At 35.8% G+C, this 18,424-nt stretch overlaps 1 protein-coding gene across 9 annotated transcripts in view; it reads right to left on the minus strand.

Moving 5' to 3' along the window:
* Positions 1–2,592: 2,592 nt before the first annotated feature.
* Positions 2,593–18,424, minus strand: part of Frq2 (Frequenin 2) — a 32,072-nt gene continuing 16,240 nt past the window's right edge. For 8 of the 9 annotated variants that reach the window (XM_068302882.1, XM_068302880.1, XM_068302883.1 and 5 more), the window contains 7 exons: positions 15,900–16,126; positions 9,693–9,717; positions 8,143–8,191; positions 7,347–7,436; positions 7,202–7,280; positions 6,997–7,085; positions 2,593–6,939 (listed from right to left, as the gene is read on the minus strand). In XM_068302882.1, coding sequence (XP_068158983.1) covers positions 6,772–6,939; positions 6,997–7,085; positions 7,202–7,280; positions 7,347–7,436; positions 8,143–8,191; positions 9,693–9,717; positions 15,900–15,963 — 564 coding nt within the window. In that variant the 5' untranslated portion in view covers positions 15,964–16,126 and the 3' untranslated portion in view covers positions 2,593–6,771. The remainder of the gene's footprint in view (positions 6,940–6,996; positions 7,086–7,201; positions 7,281–7,346; positions 7,437–8,142; positions 8,192–9,692; positions 9,718–15,899; positions 16,127–18,424) is intronic. The other variant, XM_068302884.1, reaches the window with a different exon arrangement.

Raw genomic sequence — 18,424 nt, forward strand, 5'->3', positions numbered from 1 at the left:
ATTGAGTAAAGTGTTTTGTGGTATGGGGTCAAACAAGTGCCATACGTACGTACACACATCTGTATGCTCGGGAGGCTAATCGATACATTTGTTTCTATTTTGGGACTTCCGTCTTATAAAACCGAAACCGAAACAAAAGAATTAGGTAAATTCCTCTCTCTATGCAAGTGACCCAGTAATAAGTCAATCTTTGTTGCATCTTCATTCCAATTCTATAAAAGGGCCCAACGCAGTGTTTGGGGCTTTTCACATTTTTGGCGCGAAACAAAGCTGTTTCGCTCTCTGTGGGGGCCCTTCGACTCGTACTCGAGCTGGAGACACTTCCCCCTTCAATTTCTCACGCTTGCCAAAGTTCGTGCCGGGTATTGTGATTGTGTTTTGTGTGGGGAGAGATACCCCCAATGTCTCTGACAACTTGTCAGCATCATCATTGTTAATGAGCTCTGACTTGTGCGGAATTGGTTGACGGTTGTTTAAAATTCTGGAAAATTCATCAGCTCCCCCCTTCCCAATGAAAATGGAATCTCGATAATTGTATAAGCCTTTTCAAAACTGATATTTTTTTAGACAAATTTCTTGAATAAAATCAGCTAAATTTGTATTATCAAAAGGAAACTGAAGTAATCGAGCCCAACTCTCAATTATAATTTGGTGTTTTCTTAAACGAAGACAACTTAAGAAAACATGTGTTAGCTATGTATGTATGTTGGTTTCCCCCTTTATTTAAACCAATTTTCCCCCTTTTACTTCCCACTCTCGTCTCGATGTACACACCATTTACGAGCGCCAAAGATATTGTCGCAGTCGACCCAGCTACGCGTTTCAGTCTCATCTCGTGTGCAACATTTGCTAAAGCGTGGGAAACTCTAAGCACAAGAGAAGAAGGCAAAGACACACCGAAATGGAGATAGAAAGAGAGAGAGGGACAGAGAGACACAAAAAGGCCATTTGCCCAGCCTCGAGTGACGAAAGATCACCACCCAACAAGAAAGACAAAAGTTGATGCTGTAACTTCAACTCTTTCTCGACGTTGCGCTTGATTGCCCACAGAAGCCGAGAGGAGAACACAAGTGCCAGATATCGGAGACAGAATTATGTATATCCAACTGCCGCTCTTGACACTGACTGGGAAAGAAGTACTTACAGTGGATGAGAAAATGAAATGTACAAAGGGAAATTAAGTTTGTTTCAACTCAATGGTGTTGCTACACTCTGGATGTTGGATGTTGAAAGCTTTGCTTGAGACCATGTCAGTCAGTGAAATCATCTCGACCTGCTAATGTACTCGGCGAGGAGACGAAATGGCATCATCATCAATGCCGCCATAGGCTACGTCGCTTACTTATCAATATCGTAAGATCATGAAACCACTTTTGGAAAGAAAACGTCGTGCTAGGATCAACAAGTGTCTGGACGACATTTCATAAAGGAGCTGATGCAAATGGTATGCGATATAATGTTGGCAATTCAGTGATTACTTACTCAACTGAGCTCCCACAGGATGTCGATACATTGGCCAAACTGGAGAAGACTGATATATTGGAACACTTTGGGTGGGGCGTTCAGCAATGTACCTTGGAAGCCTCACATTTTCTTCAGACTCTCAATAAGCAGCTAAATGATACTTTTTTTTACCCGACCAAAACGACTTTGGCATTCTTTGTAGGGAAATTGTTTGGCTTAGGACTTGGTTAGAAGTCGTAATTATAATTACTTACCCTTTGTTTGACAATACCCCTAATGGAAAGCCAGTCTTCATATGAAAATACCTTATTAATAAGTTTGATAGTTTTCACCAAGTTTGGCCAAATGGTCAAGAAAACAGACAGGATTCCTTTGGAAAAGGCTATTCTTTCTTAAAAGATGTATCATAATCAATATTTAAGATAAAGTTGATAAACAACTTATATTTATTTTCAAGAATGTGTTCAATGATCTATAGTTTGACGTCATAAGAAAGGTTTTCTTAGATCACTTGGCCAATCCTTACTTTCCCTATATAACTAATCCATTTCTTGTCTAGTTCCTAGAACGATCCCCATTAGAAATTGTTTTTTTTATAGATTCAATAGATTCTAGTTGTTGTTGTTTTTCTTTTTTGAATTTAATTTACTTTAATAATAATAAACATTTTTTACTTAATGCATTTTAATGCTAAATTAAATATTGCTTATGATTGAATTCTTTTCATCATTTCATTTATCGATTTTCATAATAATACATATCTATATGTATATATGGGAAAAAAAACGAAAAGTTTTCGATTATGTTTCAGTAGGTAGTAGCTTTTTTTGTTTAAATAAAATTGAAAATTTGGCTTTAACTAGGCTTCTATACACTTAGTACAAAATCGAGAATTACTTTACTTTTGATTAAACAGACCAAGGGAATTGCGTTTAGTTTTAAAATTAAGTTGCAAAGTGAAGTCTAAGAGTTTAGTTTATGCTCTTACTTAGGGAGAATGATCTGGGTTAGATCATTGATTGTTCGACGACACTTTAAGAAGGAAATTCTAGAACCGTCTATGACAAAAAACAGAAAGCAATTGGGGGTTTTCCTTTAACAAACTTTCAAGTTTGAAAGGAAGGAAAGTTTCTTTGGATTCAAATTTGCTTGGCATCGATACAAAGTGTATAGAAATATCGGCCCAGCCGAGTTAAGCCTCGATTCATGATTTGTATTAGTTTGCTTAGCTGCTAGTTTTTTTTTTTTTTTTTTTTTGGTATTTACAATACTTTTTTTCTTCTTCTTTTGGTTTTAATTGTTATTATTTTTTATAAGGTTTTTTTTTTCTTTTCAAGTGTAAGAAGCGCAAAAAACTTGATTGTTGCTGCAGTTGTTGTCCTTTTTTTTCTAAATTTGTTGTTGTAGACATTTTTGTTGTGGGTTCGTGTGTGTATGTGATGTGTGTGTATATTGTGTATATACATATATATGTATATATCGATATTCTTTGTCATTTAATTGATATAATGTTGTTTTTTTTGCAGAAGATTTGATTTTTTTTCGGTGAGGATAAAAAGGCATGCAAACATTTTCATTTAATATTATCATTTAATGTGCAATTCGCATATGTAGTATATATATTTTGTTTTTCTTTTTGGTTTGTTTAAACTTTTGATGAATTAACTTTAGTGAAGAATTGTTTACTTTTCTCCTTCTTTTTACTATTCGTTTTCTGGGATTGAGAGAAAATAAAGTGTAAATTTGTTTGAACCAGCTAATTGTTAAAATGAGATGAGCAACGCTTTCAGCATTTAATTGTTTAAAGACTATTTAATTAATATTAAGTGCAAAAGCTTATGAGAAAAAAAAATTCAAATTCGTGTGTATATATATATATAGGTATAGTATGTAAATAGAATATAGAAAAATCGGTGATACCTTTACATGTTTCTTTGCTTTTCTTTTAATTACATATTCATCTTTTTTTTTAATATTATTTTTTATGCTCCTTGGGTTTTGTTTGTTTAATAAAGCTGAACCACATATAAAATAGAAATTATTTTAGCATGGTGATTAGATTTTTTTGTTTGTTGAAGAAGGAAACACAAAAATGGAGTGGGAGAAGATACACATACGAAGAGGAGTGATCCAAAAAGTAATGATAATCGATGTCAACAAAAATCTAAAAAGAAACACACACACACAATAAAACGAAAAAGAAAACCAAAAGCAACGGCGAAAAAGGAAAACCAAAATAATAATAAACAATTAACTGCACGAGAAATATGCAACTGGAAAGCTATCAGCTGATATTTAAAGTTCTTTTGATAGCAGAAAGAAGAAAGACAGAGAAACGTAGAGATAGATGGACAAAAAGAGATTAATCTAAGCCCTATTTAGTTGATTTAGATGATGGCTAATTCGGTTCTAGTCTAATTTAGTTCATAAAGCCAATAGAAAGAGTTGACAAGAAATCATTTGAAATAAATAAATATCAATTCAAATGGAAATAAAGTAAATTAGTCGTCGATCTGACTTCGCAATACCATGCACCAATTAAAAGGACCAACATATATAGGCTGTCTCTCTCACTTTCATTACTCTGACTGAAAAACGTTTCCCTAACTTGGGAATTGGAATTCAGTAGATATAAAGAACAGAGTTTGGATGATAGCACGGACAGACAAAAAGACTGAACAAGGACAAAAATTCTTTATTCTGCCTCCTTAAAATTACCCTTTCATCCTTTAGGGTGCATGGTAATGGATTATCAGAAAGTGTGGAGCGTATCTCCTAGAAAAGTCAGGGTAGATCGTTTAAATAGAGAGATTGTAATGTGTTTGTGTGTGTGTGTGTGTGTGTGTGGGCGTGTGTGGGCGTGTGTGTGTAATGGAGTCTTAAGCAATATGGGAGAATATATATAGACGTAATTAATTTTAGTTAAATCTTTTGGTTTTTTAAGGCATATAGTATATTAGCAGTTAGTTTAAGGTTTACTTTTAGTTTTTTTTTTTTTTTGTTTGGCAACAGTTTAGCAAGCTCTAATTTGCAGTAAAGAAGGCATAAAATAAATTGAATAGAAAAACTGTTGTTATCTATGTATGTATATGTATGTATGTATATATACATATGTTGGCATGTATGTACATATATAGGAGTAGATTTATGTAGTTAGGTTTGTTCATCGTATAAGGCATGCAGAAAAAGAGTTATCATATCAAATTTGTAATGTATAGCATATGGAATATGTATTTGTATATATAGGTATACACATACACGCACACATATATATGTATATATGTATATATGTACATATGTATGCATGTCTTTGGTAATGAGAGGAAGATCATATGTCCCTTGGAAAACGATTGTCGAAAGCTGCTTTCGATTCTTCTGTTAGCTGATATGAAATATTTTCTGAGATACTCAGACAAATGTTTAATAGCCCGATCTCAATATATAGGTATATATATGTATATAGTAATGTGTTGTCAACTCACTAACATCCTGGTCACAACAATCTATCAATATTGCTATAGTTTTTGTTTTCAGGAAGCCCAAAACTCGATTGAAATCAACTGAAAAGTAGTTCAAATAGACTAAAAGTCCAAATCATTAATGATAATAAGAGAATTTAGTAAGCTCTTTAACTTCTTTCTAATTAGTAGCTTGGCTATACTAATGCATAGCAGAAAATTCGAAAGAGGATTTATGTAAATCTCTGTGTATATAAATGTGAGGTGGGATTAGGTTAGATACATATAGAATTCTAACCAGACTAGGGGCTATAACCTGAACTCGTATTTCCAACCAGACTAATCCTTTTATGATGACGTAACTAATGTCATGATAATACTGGATGAAATTTCGACTAGGAAAACTGTCAAACCAAGAGACATACTCATGACTTGTGACTGATGATGGATAATGATGGAACTTGGAATGACAGGGTGCTGGGTCAAAAGGAGGGAAGCAATATAACAACTACCACATACCTCATGCAATAAGCATTTTGGTGTCCTTTTTCTTGATTTTTGATCTAACTTTCTATTTAACCATGTGTGTGTGTGTGTGTGTGAGTGTGTTGAGCATATATCAATCTTAGTTTTAGAATACGATTAGTTAAGTATTTGCTTTTGGGGACTTGCTAGTTCAATCAATATTATTATTATTTCTAAAGTTTTGTTGTTTATTTCTTTTTGTTTTCATTTTTGCTTTGTTTTTTATTTGTGAGCAAAGCGCTTTATAGTTTTCTAGTTTTTCGATTATCAACAGTTTTTGGTTTTTTCATTTGCTCGTCACAAAAGGCAAGAAATAAATGGGGACGATGGAGGGTTAAAATAGGCGAAATTTGTTAAGTTAATTTAATTAGTAACAATCGAGTTGAGAAAGCTTTTAAGCGTAATATGTATAAACATATATATACATATATAATTTATTATATATATATGTATATATATAATTATCGTATAATAGTAGCATTGTATAGGATTTAATTTAACACTTGATTGCATGGCGTTTAGTTTTAAGTTTTACTTTTTTTAATTTCTCTTTTTTTTTTGGTTTGTTTGTTTGGTTTTCTTGCAAAAATTCCAACTATAAATTTTGCCCAAGCATTTCAATAAAAATGCCCATTGTCATCATTGAACAAATGCTCGAAATATATGCATACATATACATATATATACATATATGATCGATTTTTCTAATATATTTTCACATATATATATATATATATATATATATATATGCATGTATGTATATGGTAAATATATGTATATTAAAAAAAAAACATTTTCTATAATTTAAATTGGTGTTAAGTTTTTTTTGTTTTTTGTTTTCTGGCATTAACATTTTCTGGCGGCTTGTAATTGAATTTCCTTCTATTCAGATTTACTCTACATATATATTTATATGTATATGTATATAGGTATATAGAATATGTTAGTTATTTAGTTGGAATTTCACTTAAGACAAATGTTCATTTAAGAATTTTGTTCTTGGCGGCGGCTGCATTAGTGTTGGTGGAAGAGGGATTCGGAGTATTTGTGTCTGAGTGTGTGTGTGGGTGTGTGAGTGTGTGTGTGTGTTATATGTGAAAGTAAACTTAACCTTTGTGATAGATTAAACCACTTCATGTTTATGTATAAATCTCTACACATGGATGAAGGGTTCATTGTGCGTGAATTCGTTGTCTCTGTCATTCTCTGTCTCTCCCTCTTGCACTCAGCTTCAGCGTATTCGTGTCTCTCTTTCATTTTCACAACACACAAATCTCTGACATTGGGACAAACGGGAATTTCAACGCAACTACATGGCTTGCGGTTAATCACCACCTAAACTTAACGCCTGGACTATACGTGGATCAGCTTTACTACCCTCACGAAACTCTTCTAGCGTTAGACGATCATCATGATTCTTATCCATTTGATCAAAGATCTTATCCACACGCTTCTGTGGCGTGTTCTCGTCCTCTGTCTGCGGCTGTTGACCCTGTTAAACAAAAAAGTAATTAGAGGGTATCACACTGTACTATAGGCAATTGCGTACCACCATCTGATAGATTGCATCAACTATGTTGTACATCTCCTCGCGTGTTATATAGCCATCATTATCCACATCATAGAGACGGAAGGCCCCTGAAAAGGCAAAAATATATACTTTCAGTATCCAGTATCTTACAGGAAGTAAAGAATGAGAGATGGTGAGCATTCTCGATATAGGTTGGGGGGGCTTCGCCTAACTCTTCACTTACAGTGCAGCTTTTCATCTAAATTGCCACGCGATGTTATGGACAAGGCCCTGATGAACTCTTCAAACTCAATGGCGCCATCCTGGGATCAAAAGAGTAAATAGATTATTGTTAGAATAAGTGTCTGTAATTTTCGCAATACACTTACATTATTCTCGTCAAATACACGGAATACCAACGATGCAAATTTGCTGGGATCACCGTCCGGAAAGAATTGTTTATAAATTTTGATGAAGCCCTGTGGTTTTTGTTTTTATTTAGGAGGGGGCACGATGGGTTGATGGCAGTTGTTAAAGTCACAACGGATTCGCATTTGTTGTTTGGCGAGGTGTCAGCACAAACCATATGTGGGAGAGAGAAAGAGGAGAGAGAGAGAGAAATACACGCACATAAAATAGCATTATATTGAGATAACAAACAACAAACAAAACAGGAAGAAAAAAACAGAAAAAAATACCAGAGATTTTTGCGTTTTGTTTTTCGTTTTTATTATTTTTAAGTGAAACAAACGAGCAGCACCAAAAAAGAAAGTTGTAAAAATTTATGAAGTACAGTTGTGTACAGCTTAAAAGTATGCTATAAATTCCAAATAAAATTCGCAAAAAAAACCAAAAACGAACGAACGAAAAGAAAAACTGAAACCACAATTCCAAGGAGAGGAGAGAAAGTTAAGCCAAACAAAAACAAAAAAACAGAACCACAAAACAAAAAACCGTATATGAAATATAAAAATAGGAATGTAAATATAAAAAAAAATTGAAAATATGTATGCATAATACATACACATGTACATATGTATGTATGTATGGTGTTTTTCTTGTTTGGCCAAACTATTTTTTGCGGTTAAGTATATAAATTTGCAAGGTTTGTGGTTTGGGATTTTTTTTTTCTTTCTTTCTTTTAGATTGGCTAACATTTTTTTTAATAGGTTTTTGGATACTTACTTGTTCGGTGAGCAAACCATTTGGACAGTCTTTGAGAAAACCTTTGTGCCTTTGTGTTGTGATTTGTTTATATTTTTTGTTTTTCATATACATATATTTATATATTTTGTTGTTGTTGTTGTTATTGTTGATGTTGATGTCAGAGTGTCAGAGTCAAAGTTGAAAACAGTTGAAACAGTAGTTCAAAGTTCACAGAGAGAGACAGTGACAGAGTGACAAGTGAGAACCAGCAAAAGGCGAGCGAGAGAGAAGGAAGAAAAAAAGAAACGACAGATTAGCCAAGGTAAATTTAACGAGAAATCATTTAACAAAAAAAAACATAACACAGAAAATAATAAACAATAAAACAAAAGAGAACAAACACAACACACACACACACACACACAAAGAGAACTAAATCATCAGAAGTATTGCAATGAATTGAAACAGATTAAATGAAAATATTGACACAATTGATAAAAAGACACAACCAAGAGAACATGTTTTCTCATACCCCTGCAGAGTCGACTTACTCTAGCTCTATCCAATAGCTTTTCGAAAGAGTTTAGAAAACATTTTCTAATTATAATACATGTGAAGACCAATTACATTTTTGTTTCTAGCTCTACTTTTGTTTGGCTAACTACTTTTTTAGTTTCAAAGTAAAATACAAGCAAATGAACGAAAACTAAAATGCCATACGAAAGTATTTTGTCAGCTAATGAGCTAAATATACATATATGTATTTCCCCTGTTTTTTGATAGCAGATATAAGAACCTTTTTATCTATATGCAACGGAAAATACTACATTTGATCGAAAATCTCCGTAGATTCGTCATTACGAGGTTTGCCTTTATAGGAAAGGACCCTTTTCTTAATCGAAGATAGCTGGAATCCTTATCAAGTCTTAATCAATTTCTTGATCTTATAAAACTAATCGATGACTTATGGTAAATTGGAACTACAATGCAAGGGTATCTGCAAATCGGTCAACCGAAGTCTTAAAGCATTTCTTTTCATTATTAAATAGAATAAAGATAGACAGACATACATAGATGTATGTATATATGTATAGAAAATGTACAAAATTTTTATTGATACATAAGAAAGGAGACACAGATGGTCTGAAAATACACATAGTTTTATGTAGGTGAAAATAAAGAGAGATAAGTATATAAGTTAATTACTTTTAAGTACATACATACAGACATCATATGTACATATAAGTCATTAAAAATATTATATATTTCACTCATATTTACTCTCACTCTCACCATTTATCATTTATTTTAATTAAAAAACAAGCAAATGTTTAAATGAACACACTTAAACTCACACACACGCACACACACACACACACAGACACACAGACAGACAGAAAGAGAGATTTGTATATAGATAGAATGAGAATGAGAATGAAATAGACACATCTATATATGTAACTATTAATTTAAATATACAAACTTTGATTGGATGTTAAAAAAAAAAAAAGAAATACGTATTTACACAAAAAAAAAAAGAACAAAAAAAAAACAAAGAATGAATTATGAATCAAAATTTGTTTGCTTACCACTGACGAATCTCCTTTTCAGTGACTGAAACGAAACGATAAAAAATTTTAATTAATCTAGGGAGGCTTTCGATTGATTGAAAATCAATATGTTATTGGAGTATATGTGTGTGTGTGTGTGGGTGTGGGTGAATAACGCTGTAAATTACTTGCATACTTTGCAAAGTTGAGAATAATTAAAGCTAATACTTGAACTTGCTTCGCAGACTTCAACATTTCTTTGCAACCCTCTGATAAGTAAGTTGGCCAAATCCCCATGAGAGCTATTATTATGATCATTATCTATTTGGGGAAATTTCCCATCAACATTTCCCACTGGCCTTCACCACTAACAGTCACAAAGTGTAACTTAGCATTTTTCTTTTAGACAAAGACTCTCTCTCTCTCTCTCTCTCTCTCTCTCTCCATCAACCTCTCAATCTCGCTTTCTCTATGCCTTACTGAGTTATGGCGGCTTAGTTCTGGCTTAAGTTTCCAGTCCAAAGATTGATGATGTTCACCATAAAGAGAAGGCTTTTGGTCTTGAATGGTCGCCAACAAAATAACATGGCGTATGAGTAATATGCTATCAAAAATGTGTATAGGTTCCTTTTTGCAGTGTGCAGAAGAAGGGAGTATAGGTATAGTATAGGTTCCCCTGATTTGAATTGAACTGAAGCCAAGTGCATAAAGTGCACATCATTTAATAAATCATTTAATTAATTACCAGGTAGCTGGCAGTAGGCAAAGACGCAGTCAAAGGAGCCCCAGCTACTGCCACTGGCACTAGCTCGTGCTCTGGCACTGGCACTGGTTCTGGCACATGCCATTTGCACGTACATAACATAGAGAAATATACTTATATAATTATAGTATACTTTGAGGCGCGTGCATGGCATGCAATGTTCGCAATGTTTGAGTAAGTAGTTGCAAAACCGGATGGTAAAAAGGGTAAGCCCAAGGCGTGGCAGGGTCCACACTTTCGTGTCTTTCTCTCCCTCTCAGTGCGTGTGTGTGTCACTTTTCGAAATGAAAAACAGCAAAAACGCAAAAATATGGCAAGGAAAAAGAAAATGTAGTAAAACAAACTCAGCGAGAGAGAGAGAGAAGAGAAAAATGAAACGATGTTGATGATGATGGTGATATAGAACTAGAATATGGGCAATCTGTGAGCTAAGTTCTCGTAAAGGATATCTTCATAATTTCGCCAAAAGCAGAAGCATGGCAATTTAGGTCGATTCGCCAAGATTTTACCAGAATCTACTTAAGTGTGTATGGAACTAAAACTTATTTTGACTATAAAGCCATGTGCGTGTGCTGGTTCACCAAGTGCAGGAGGGATCATTCTGGTTGGTGTTGCAGCCCAGTTTAGCTTGAAATTGAAAAATCTTTTAGTCACCCTGCCTGCTGCCAGCCAAGTTTGATGGCATCAACAGGACATACATATAAACGTATGTGTGTATGTGTGTGCGAAGGAACCACAACCGCAGAGACCTCTCATCCATGGTAAAAGGCGCCGCATCGGTCCCTCAACGCCTTTTAAAAGTCTACGCACGCCAAAAAGCGGCGAGAAACGACTTTTACTGCGGCTACATGAATAATACATATGTAAGGCTCCCTTTTCTCTCTATCTCCCTCTGTTCCATCATTGCTATCTCTGTTTGTGTCTCTCTCTGTGTGCGTGTGTGTGTGTGTGTGTGTGCATAGCCGGCAGCCGTAAAGCAAATTAGTTCATAGCCCGTCCACACTAAGGGCGCTACTTAAAGGCCACTGCTCTCCAAGAATTATTTCGATTTAAATGTTTATTTGCATTTCTTTTTGTTTTTGGCCCCCAGCATTTATTTAAGCATTTTTTTTTTTTTTTTTTTGGGTTAAGGCCTTCGAGTTTGCCTTTTTTTATTTATTTAATTTAATTTTAAACTGATTTAATTTCAACTTTTCCCCGACACGACAAGGTCCTTACTGGGCTGGGCTGGGTGTGGCCACATGCTAATTAATGAATGGCAAGGGAAGTTTTCCCAATCCCCCCCCAAGTAAAAGGGGTACAAAAAACAGCAACCAAAGTTGCATGCGGGCGAGTTTACGATGCGTTTGTGTGCGTGTATAACTTTTTCGTCCTTGTAATTCGGTTTCGGCTTAATTTTGGTTAACTTATCAAGGTTTGCGTTTCAGCCAAACTAACAACACATACATCTAAACTACTTTCAACTTTCTTCAATTACACACTTTACTCTGTTGCCAACATTTTCACCTTCAAATTAATTAAGAATCAACAAAGCCAAATTAAACTTTTCTAATTAACTTAGAATATTTACGATTAATGTACAAATAATTATCTATAACTCAATGGAAAATGAAAATATTCTGTTGTTGATTTTATTTTTGGATAATTTTTAAGTGAAAATAATTTATATATCATTAACTTTTCCTTTAACTAAATTTTTAAGATGATGTGCAAATTAAGAAAACTGAATCCCCAAAGTATGCAACAGTTTTTGCTTCCACATTGGTGGGTATGTATAAGAGTCGACCAGTTTAATGCTGTAACTAACAAGCATATACAACTCTGTGGTTGGTTAGAGGTTAGTATCTAGGGTCCTTTACCATAGCCATAAAACACTCACACTGATCATATCTAAAATTAGTTCACACACACACACACATGCACTCACTCACACGAACATACAACAGACGACAGGCAAATGGCATGAGCATCAAGAAGAGGACGAAGAGAAGTCCATATGAGAGAAAGATTGGGACGGGTTCACATTTTCCAGGAGTGCAATTTGTTGTCTTTCTCTCTCTCTCTCAGTTTACGGCTGTGATTCACTATTAAAAGCAAAATTTGTTATTCCGATTCCCCACCAAACCATTCAATCTCTTCCCCTACCATTTTTAGTTTATTTCAAAGCTGCATAATTTGACGTCAATTGATAATTTTTTTAATTTTTGCTCCCTGCCTTCTGACTTGCTATAATAATACAACGAACATTATCAATTTGTCTGTATAAATATGGCAGAAAGTCCTTTGAGGACGAGTAACTAACCAACCAACCAACTGAATGGACTCTAAATGGCTGTCTGTCTGAATGGCTCAATGAATAAATGGTCTCAAAAGTAAGTAACTCTGGGAACAGAGACGCGTCCAGCTGCGTGTTGTCCTCCTGCAATGCCATTAGCAAATTATTTACAATATGTGCAATGTTCGCTCGAACTTGGACTTGGTCTTGGACACTGATGGCTAATGCACTTACATAGTTACTGTGGTACAAAACCATACTAATTGTTAGATGAAAATGTTAAGTCTAAAGATCATAATAATAGTTAATCTACCCATCCGATGGCTATTTTTTCTTTAGATGCAAATCATTTGGCCTAAGAAAAGCCAATATGGTGGAAATGGTATTTACTATTTGACCCACTGTTCTACCACTGTGTTGTTATTGTTATGCTTGTTGCTGTTGTGGTTGCTTGTTGTCATCGTTATTGGCTTGTTGCTGTTGTGTATACGTTTGATTTCCACTAGCCAAATGCCAAACGAAATGTCAGGACAAGCCAAGCTAAGTGCACACGCACACATTGACCAGAACACTAATAGAATAGAGGGCCATGGAGCGAAAACCGACAATGGAGATGAAGATGTGCAGAATGCTGAACAATCGAAAGGGTATCATAGATAGGGGACCCTTCAACCAACAGATACTTGCGAAGACTTTCAAAGGTAAGTTATATATTTTGAGGTCTTTGTGTCAGTTCACAACAAATGGAATCTGCTTAATCTCAACTTGGTGCTAAATGGATTAGAATGACTTTTTTTTTAAAGAGTATATCAGCATCGGCTTAATTTTGTTCTTCTAAATTTGGTCATCATGTAAAGATTTCTTTCTTTGTGGTTTTGGTGGCAAGAAAGCAAACAATAAGTCCAATAATATTTTCAACATTGAAGTCAGGTTTAAGTGCCAAGCCAACTGACTGCATGCCAATGCATTTGCATCGTGGTCCCCGATGAGTTCCAGGCAAGCCAATTCCTTATAACGTTTCCTCTTAGCCACCTCTATCTTTCTTTCCTTCCCTCGGTTTCTCCCTTATCAATCACCATTTGTCTATGTGTTTGCATAGCGAAATGAATGTGGTTCAAAATGCCATTGCAATATGACATTGCGACAGCAAATAGAGTACACTAAAGATTGGATAGAGCGATGGGATGTGGGGTGGTTAGATGGCTGCTTTTTTTTCGGAGAGTGTCTAGGGGCAAGCGAGGGCGCTGTCTGCATTTTAGTTTTATAAGCGATTTGCTCCAGCCAGCCACAGTCACAGTTGCCATCGACGCGTCGCCGTTGCCTTTGCCGTTGCCACAGCCATTTTCCATGAATGTTTGTCGAAGCGTAAAACAAACAGAAATTGACATGAAAGCCATGGCATATGGCATGATGGCATGCTGGTGGTTCTGAAGGGTAGCTAAAAGTAATCAAATGTTGCACACATTTCAACATGTTAGTTCTACTCCATCTCCATCTCTAATGCATGCAAAACCCACACATCAACAAGACGCGAAGAAAAAAACAAGAAGGAACACCAGAAAACTAAAAATAAAAAACTAATAAAACGTGACAGCAGCAGCTTCTATTTTTAAGCTTTAAGGATATACGACCATAAATTAGGCCATTGTCTGCAAATAAAATGTGCTCTAATATCTAGTCGGGCAGATTATTCAGTAATTTGGCTATAAGCAAAGGTATCACGAAGTGTGTGATGGGTTTCTTAAACAAATCATGATATAGTTTTGAGATGTTTAACAGAAACAAGTTAATAGAAGGAGATCGATTAAATCGACAGCATTGATTCCGTCAAAATACTTGTCTGATAAAGTTTAAGTAAGTAAAATCGAAGCCATTAAATGTTTCCAATCACCAAGTACATACATAAGTCTTCGATTTCTCAAAAACTAAACCAAAAAGAAAGGGAATCTGCATTAGCTCTTTGTCCTTTTGCTTCATTAACAAAATTGTTAAAGATTTCTTTCTCTCTCTCTTTTCCCCTGCCTCTCTCTTTATTCAAATTGGCAAAGTTCTATCCGCTATTCCATAATATATATAATAAACTATAATAACTTCCATTATATGCAGGAAACTTTCTTGCCATTCAGACGAACACTTTGGACCAACATTAAAGTGAAATTGCAATAACCATAGTCTACTTTGGGGGAGGATGGGAGGGCGGTGCTCACTTCAGGCAATAAACAATATAAAACGAAACTCGCCCAGCTTAAACTGCAATCGAAACGCAATGAGGCAAGAGTTGGGCTTGGGTAGTTTCGTATTTTTGCTGGCAGAGACAAAACTTTTGCCATGTGCAACTATTAGAAAATATAAAATTGTATGACCCACAATCTAAACGAAATACTCCCCAAAGCGGTCTAAGAAAATTGACATAAAAAATAACCTTATTGCTGGGCATGTGGAAAGTCCCAACACACCACAAACACACACACACACAAAGCCAGAGCCGAGCATCCACACAAATAAAGGGTTCAACAAATCCATAGCTTAGGGCAAAATTGGGATACAAAAAAATGGCAATGTCTAGCCAAAATAGAGAAAAACCAAATATAAAGAGCCGACAATTAGGCGTGAACAAAAACTATATAACTACATATTGAGTTTCTACACAAGGAAAATCTTAAAACTTTTATTCTTAAACTCTCTTTCTACTTGGTTCTCCAGCTCTTTGTTGAACTTGTGCAAACAAAAGTTAACACAACTATTTTTGGTGTGTATCTTCTAATAGTTTTACTAGTTTCGCTTCATAACCACATAGTGTTGTTGTGGGCGAAAAGTGTTAATAAATGCCTCCATTTTTTTAAGACACAATCCGAATTTATTCATGTCCTTCATGGAAACAAATAATTCAATGCATTTCAAATTGCATCCAGTAGTTTTTGATACATGATGTAATCCATTAAGAAAGAGTGGATGGGGGGCTCTCACATTTTTAGATCCTCCCTTTACGCACTTTGCACTTACATTTAATTTATATCTGTGGTTGGTTGGAAGATGCGGCACTGCGGCACGTTTTGGAGTGTGCCAAAATAGCTTTCAAGTGTGTGTAACAATAAGTCCTACTACATAGTAATTTATGGCCGAGCTTGAATGAGAGTTCAAGGCTCACTCAGAATTCCATAAGATGATATATGTACGAGTATGTATAGAGGATAGGATGAGTACTTACAGTATGTGTCCGTTGTAAGACGATCAATGGTGTCCTGCTTCAATTTTGAGTTCTTCTTCCCCATTGTACTGACTGTTGCTCTGCTTTACTCTGCTCTGGTCAGCTCTTGTTTCAGGTAGTATTTAACTGTAGTAGTCGTAGGTTAGACAAGATTAACTGAGGATATTGTTTTGTATGCTGCTGCGGCGGGTGGCGCGTGTCTTATCCCGATTTGCTTCTAATTCGATCTGTGAATGAGAAACAAGTGGCCCCAAAAGAAAGATTATAAGATTGTCATCGAGGCGTAGAGGGGCCCGAGAGTTGAACGGAGGGTATGGACCATCAGAGCCGTCACATCATTCATCATACGAAAGAAAACCACCAGCAACTACCTGCCATGGTCAGAGAGCTGCTGCCCGTGGCAGTTTCTCTCTTGATAAATAGGGAAAGGTACTTTGATATTTAAGCACAACGTCAACGCTGCTTTTGTGTGTAGCTGTGTGTGTGTGTGTGTGTGTGAGTATAAGCCCAAAAAGGAAAGAGAAAAAGAAAAATGAAACACCCAAAGCAAACATGATGGCCGCAACACAGGAAAAAGAAGAACCGCAGCATTGCAGAGGAGGTGACGCCTTGGCCGCATATTGCATCGTGAAACAGTCTATCAGTCAGTCGGTTGCCAAGGGCGTGTTCTTGTTCTACATGCTGGCAACGCATACATACGTACGTATACATATGAATGTACATACATACATATGTAGGTGGTATACATATTTACTTATGCATATGCATATGAAATTCTCAGGTGTTTCATGGGAAACTATTCAACAATACGTGTAGGCGCCTTTAAACTGAGGAGTTCGATTGAAATAGTATCCGGCTCATGGTTCCGATTTTAATTCGATCGCCTACTCTTAACGGGTGGGCGAAAGCCAAACAGGTGTTGCACAAGCTTATCAAATTATATCGAGTTACCCAGGATGTATGTCAGTATAAAAAGCAATCAGGAAATGCTATCATCACAGAGACTAAGAGAAAATCATTTCCACTTAAAGAAATAATGCTTGTCAATCAAAGCAAGAGTTGAGTTCAAATTGTTGGAACTCAAGCCTAATTGTATTTCAATTTCATTGCTTAAAAGGGACATTTCTCTCAGTGCATTTGGGCCTCTTGCCTCGAAGGAGCTACAAACTTGGCTGTGGCATTCCTTGGTACTTTTTGTTTTCGTTACCTTTGCGGCTGCTGAATTGACGACAACCGGCAATGTCTACAACTTTTCCCCATCCCCATCCCATTCCCCCCATCATCATCCTCTCATCAGTCTTCTCTATTATACCCATTCTCTCTATAGAGTTACGTAATTAAAATTTTAATAATTTCCTAGGCAAGTTTTTCACAGTGGGAGGCGGCGAAAAGTTTTGCAAATTCGTTGTTGCCACTTGACAAGCAAATTGCGCGAGACTTTAATTGACTTTGATTTGGCAATGGAGAAAAGCAAAAGCCACAAAATCTGTATATACACCTACGTGTGTATGTGATTTATTTATACATATACATATATATACCGTTACTCATGCATGGCATTAAAATGCAATAATCATAATTTATGAAATGGAATCCAAGTCATAATTAAGAGGACAAGACAGAACTAGAGAGACAGAGAGAGGGAAGGAGACAGGAGACAGTAAAGAGAATCATAAATAATATTTATGCGAATGACAAATTAGAGAATGAAAGAAAGAAGACAACAACAACAAGAGTAAGAGCAGAAACCGCAACTTTCATAACGCAATCGTAAAAGATGGCCACAAAAGAAAAGTGAGAGAGAGAGAGAGCAAGAAAGAGGAGAACCGGCCAGAACAGGCCTGACTTGGCCACACCAGACCAGGCCCACCCAGTGCGCTGTGATGCTGTGTGCCATCTTTTGGCATTTCATTTCGGTTTCGCCGCTTTTTACGAGTTGCGGACAAATTTTGATGGCCATGAAGCAAGAAATGGCCCAGCCAATGGGCAACTTTTGATGAAATTTCCACAACAATTCGTCGCGCTGCTGTCAACGTGTTAGACCACCACCAGGACAACAACGACAACGACAGCAACGATGACGATGACGATGACAACAGAAGGCGGAATCGTAGAAGAAGCAGCAGAATGCCAGTAATAATAATTCTCCAAGGATGAGCAACTGTACAGGAAAAGGAAATGGATGAAGAAAAGAAGCGGGGCCAAAAAGATGACAGAGTCAAATTAAACAGAATTTCCATCTTTTTTGGTTTTTTTTTTTTTTTGGAGATTCATTGACACAAAATCTTGCATAAGCACCAATTTCCAAGTCACGTTTTTATCTTGACTTGATTCCCAAATGACACTCCATATAAGCGATATGTACATATTCATTTGATCTTGAATTTAAGCTGGAAAAAAAATGCAGAAAAAACGAGAAGAGAAAAATATGTGTATCTCACGCCCACTCTGTCACGCGAATTGGACGCGAACAAATGATGCGGAAGCCATACAAGGGGGACAAAGCCCCCGGGGAAGGGAACAAC

The sequence above is a fragment of the Drosophila tropicalis genome, unplaced genomic scaffold (assembly GCF_018151085.1).
Source record: "Drosophila tropicalis isolate 14030-0801.00 unplaced genomic scaffold, ASM1815108v1 contig_158, whole genome shotgun sequence".
Classification (NCBI taxonomy): Eukaryota; Metazoa; Arthropoda; class Insecta; order Diptera; family Drosophilidae; genus Drosophila; species Drosophila tropicalis.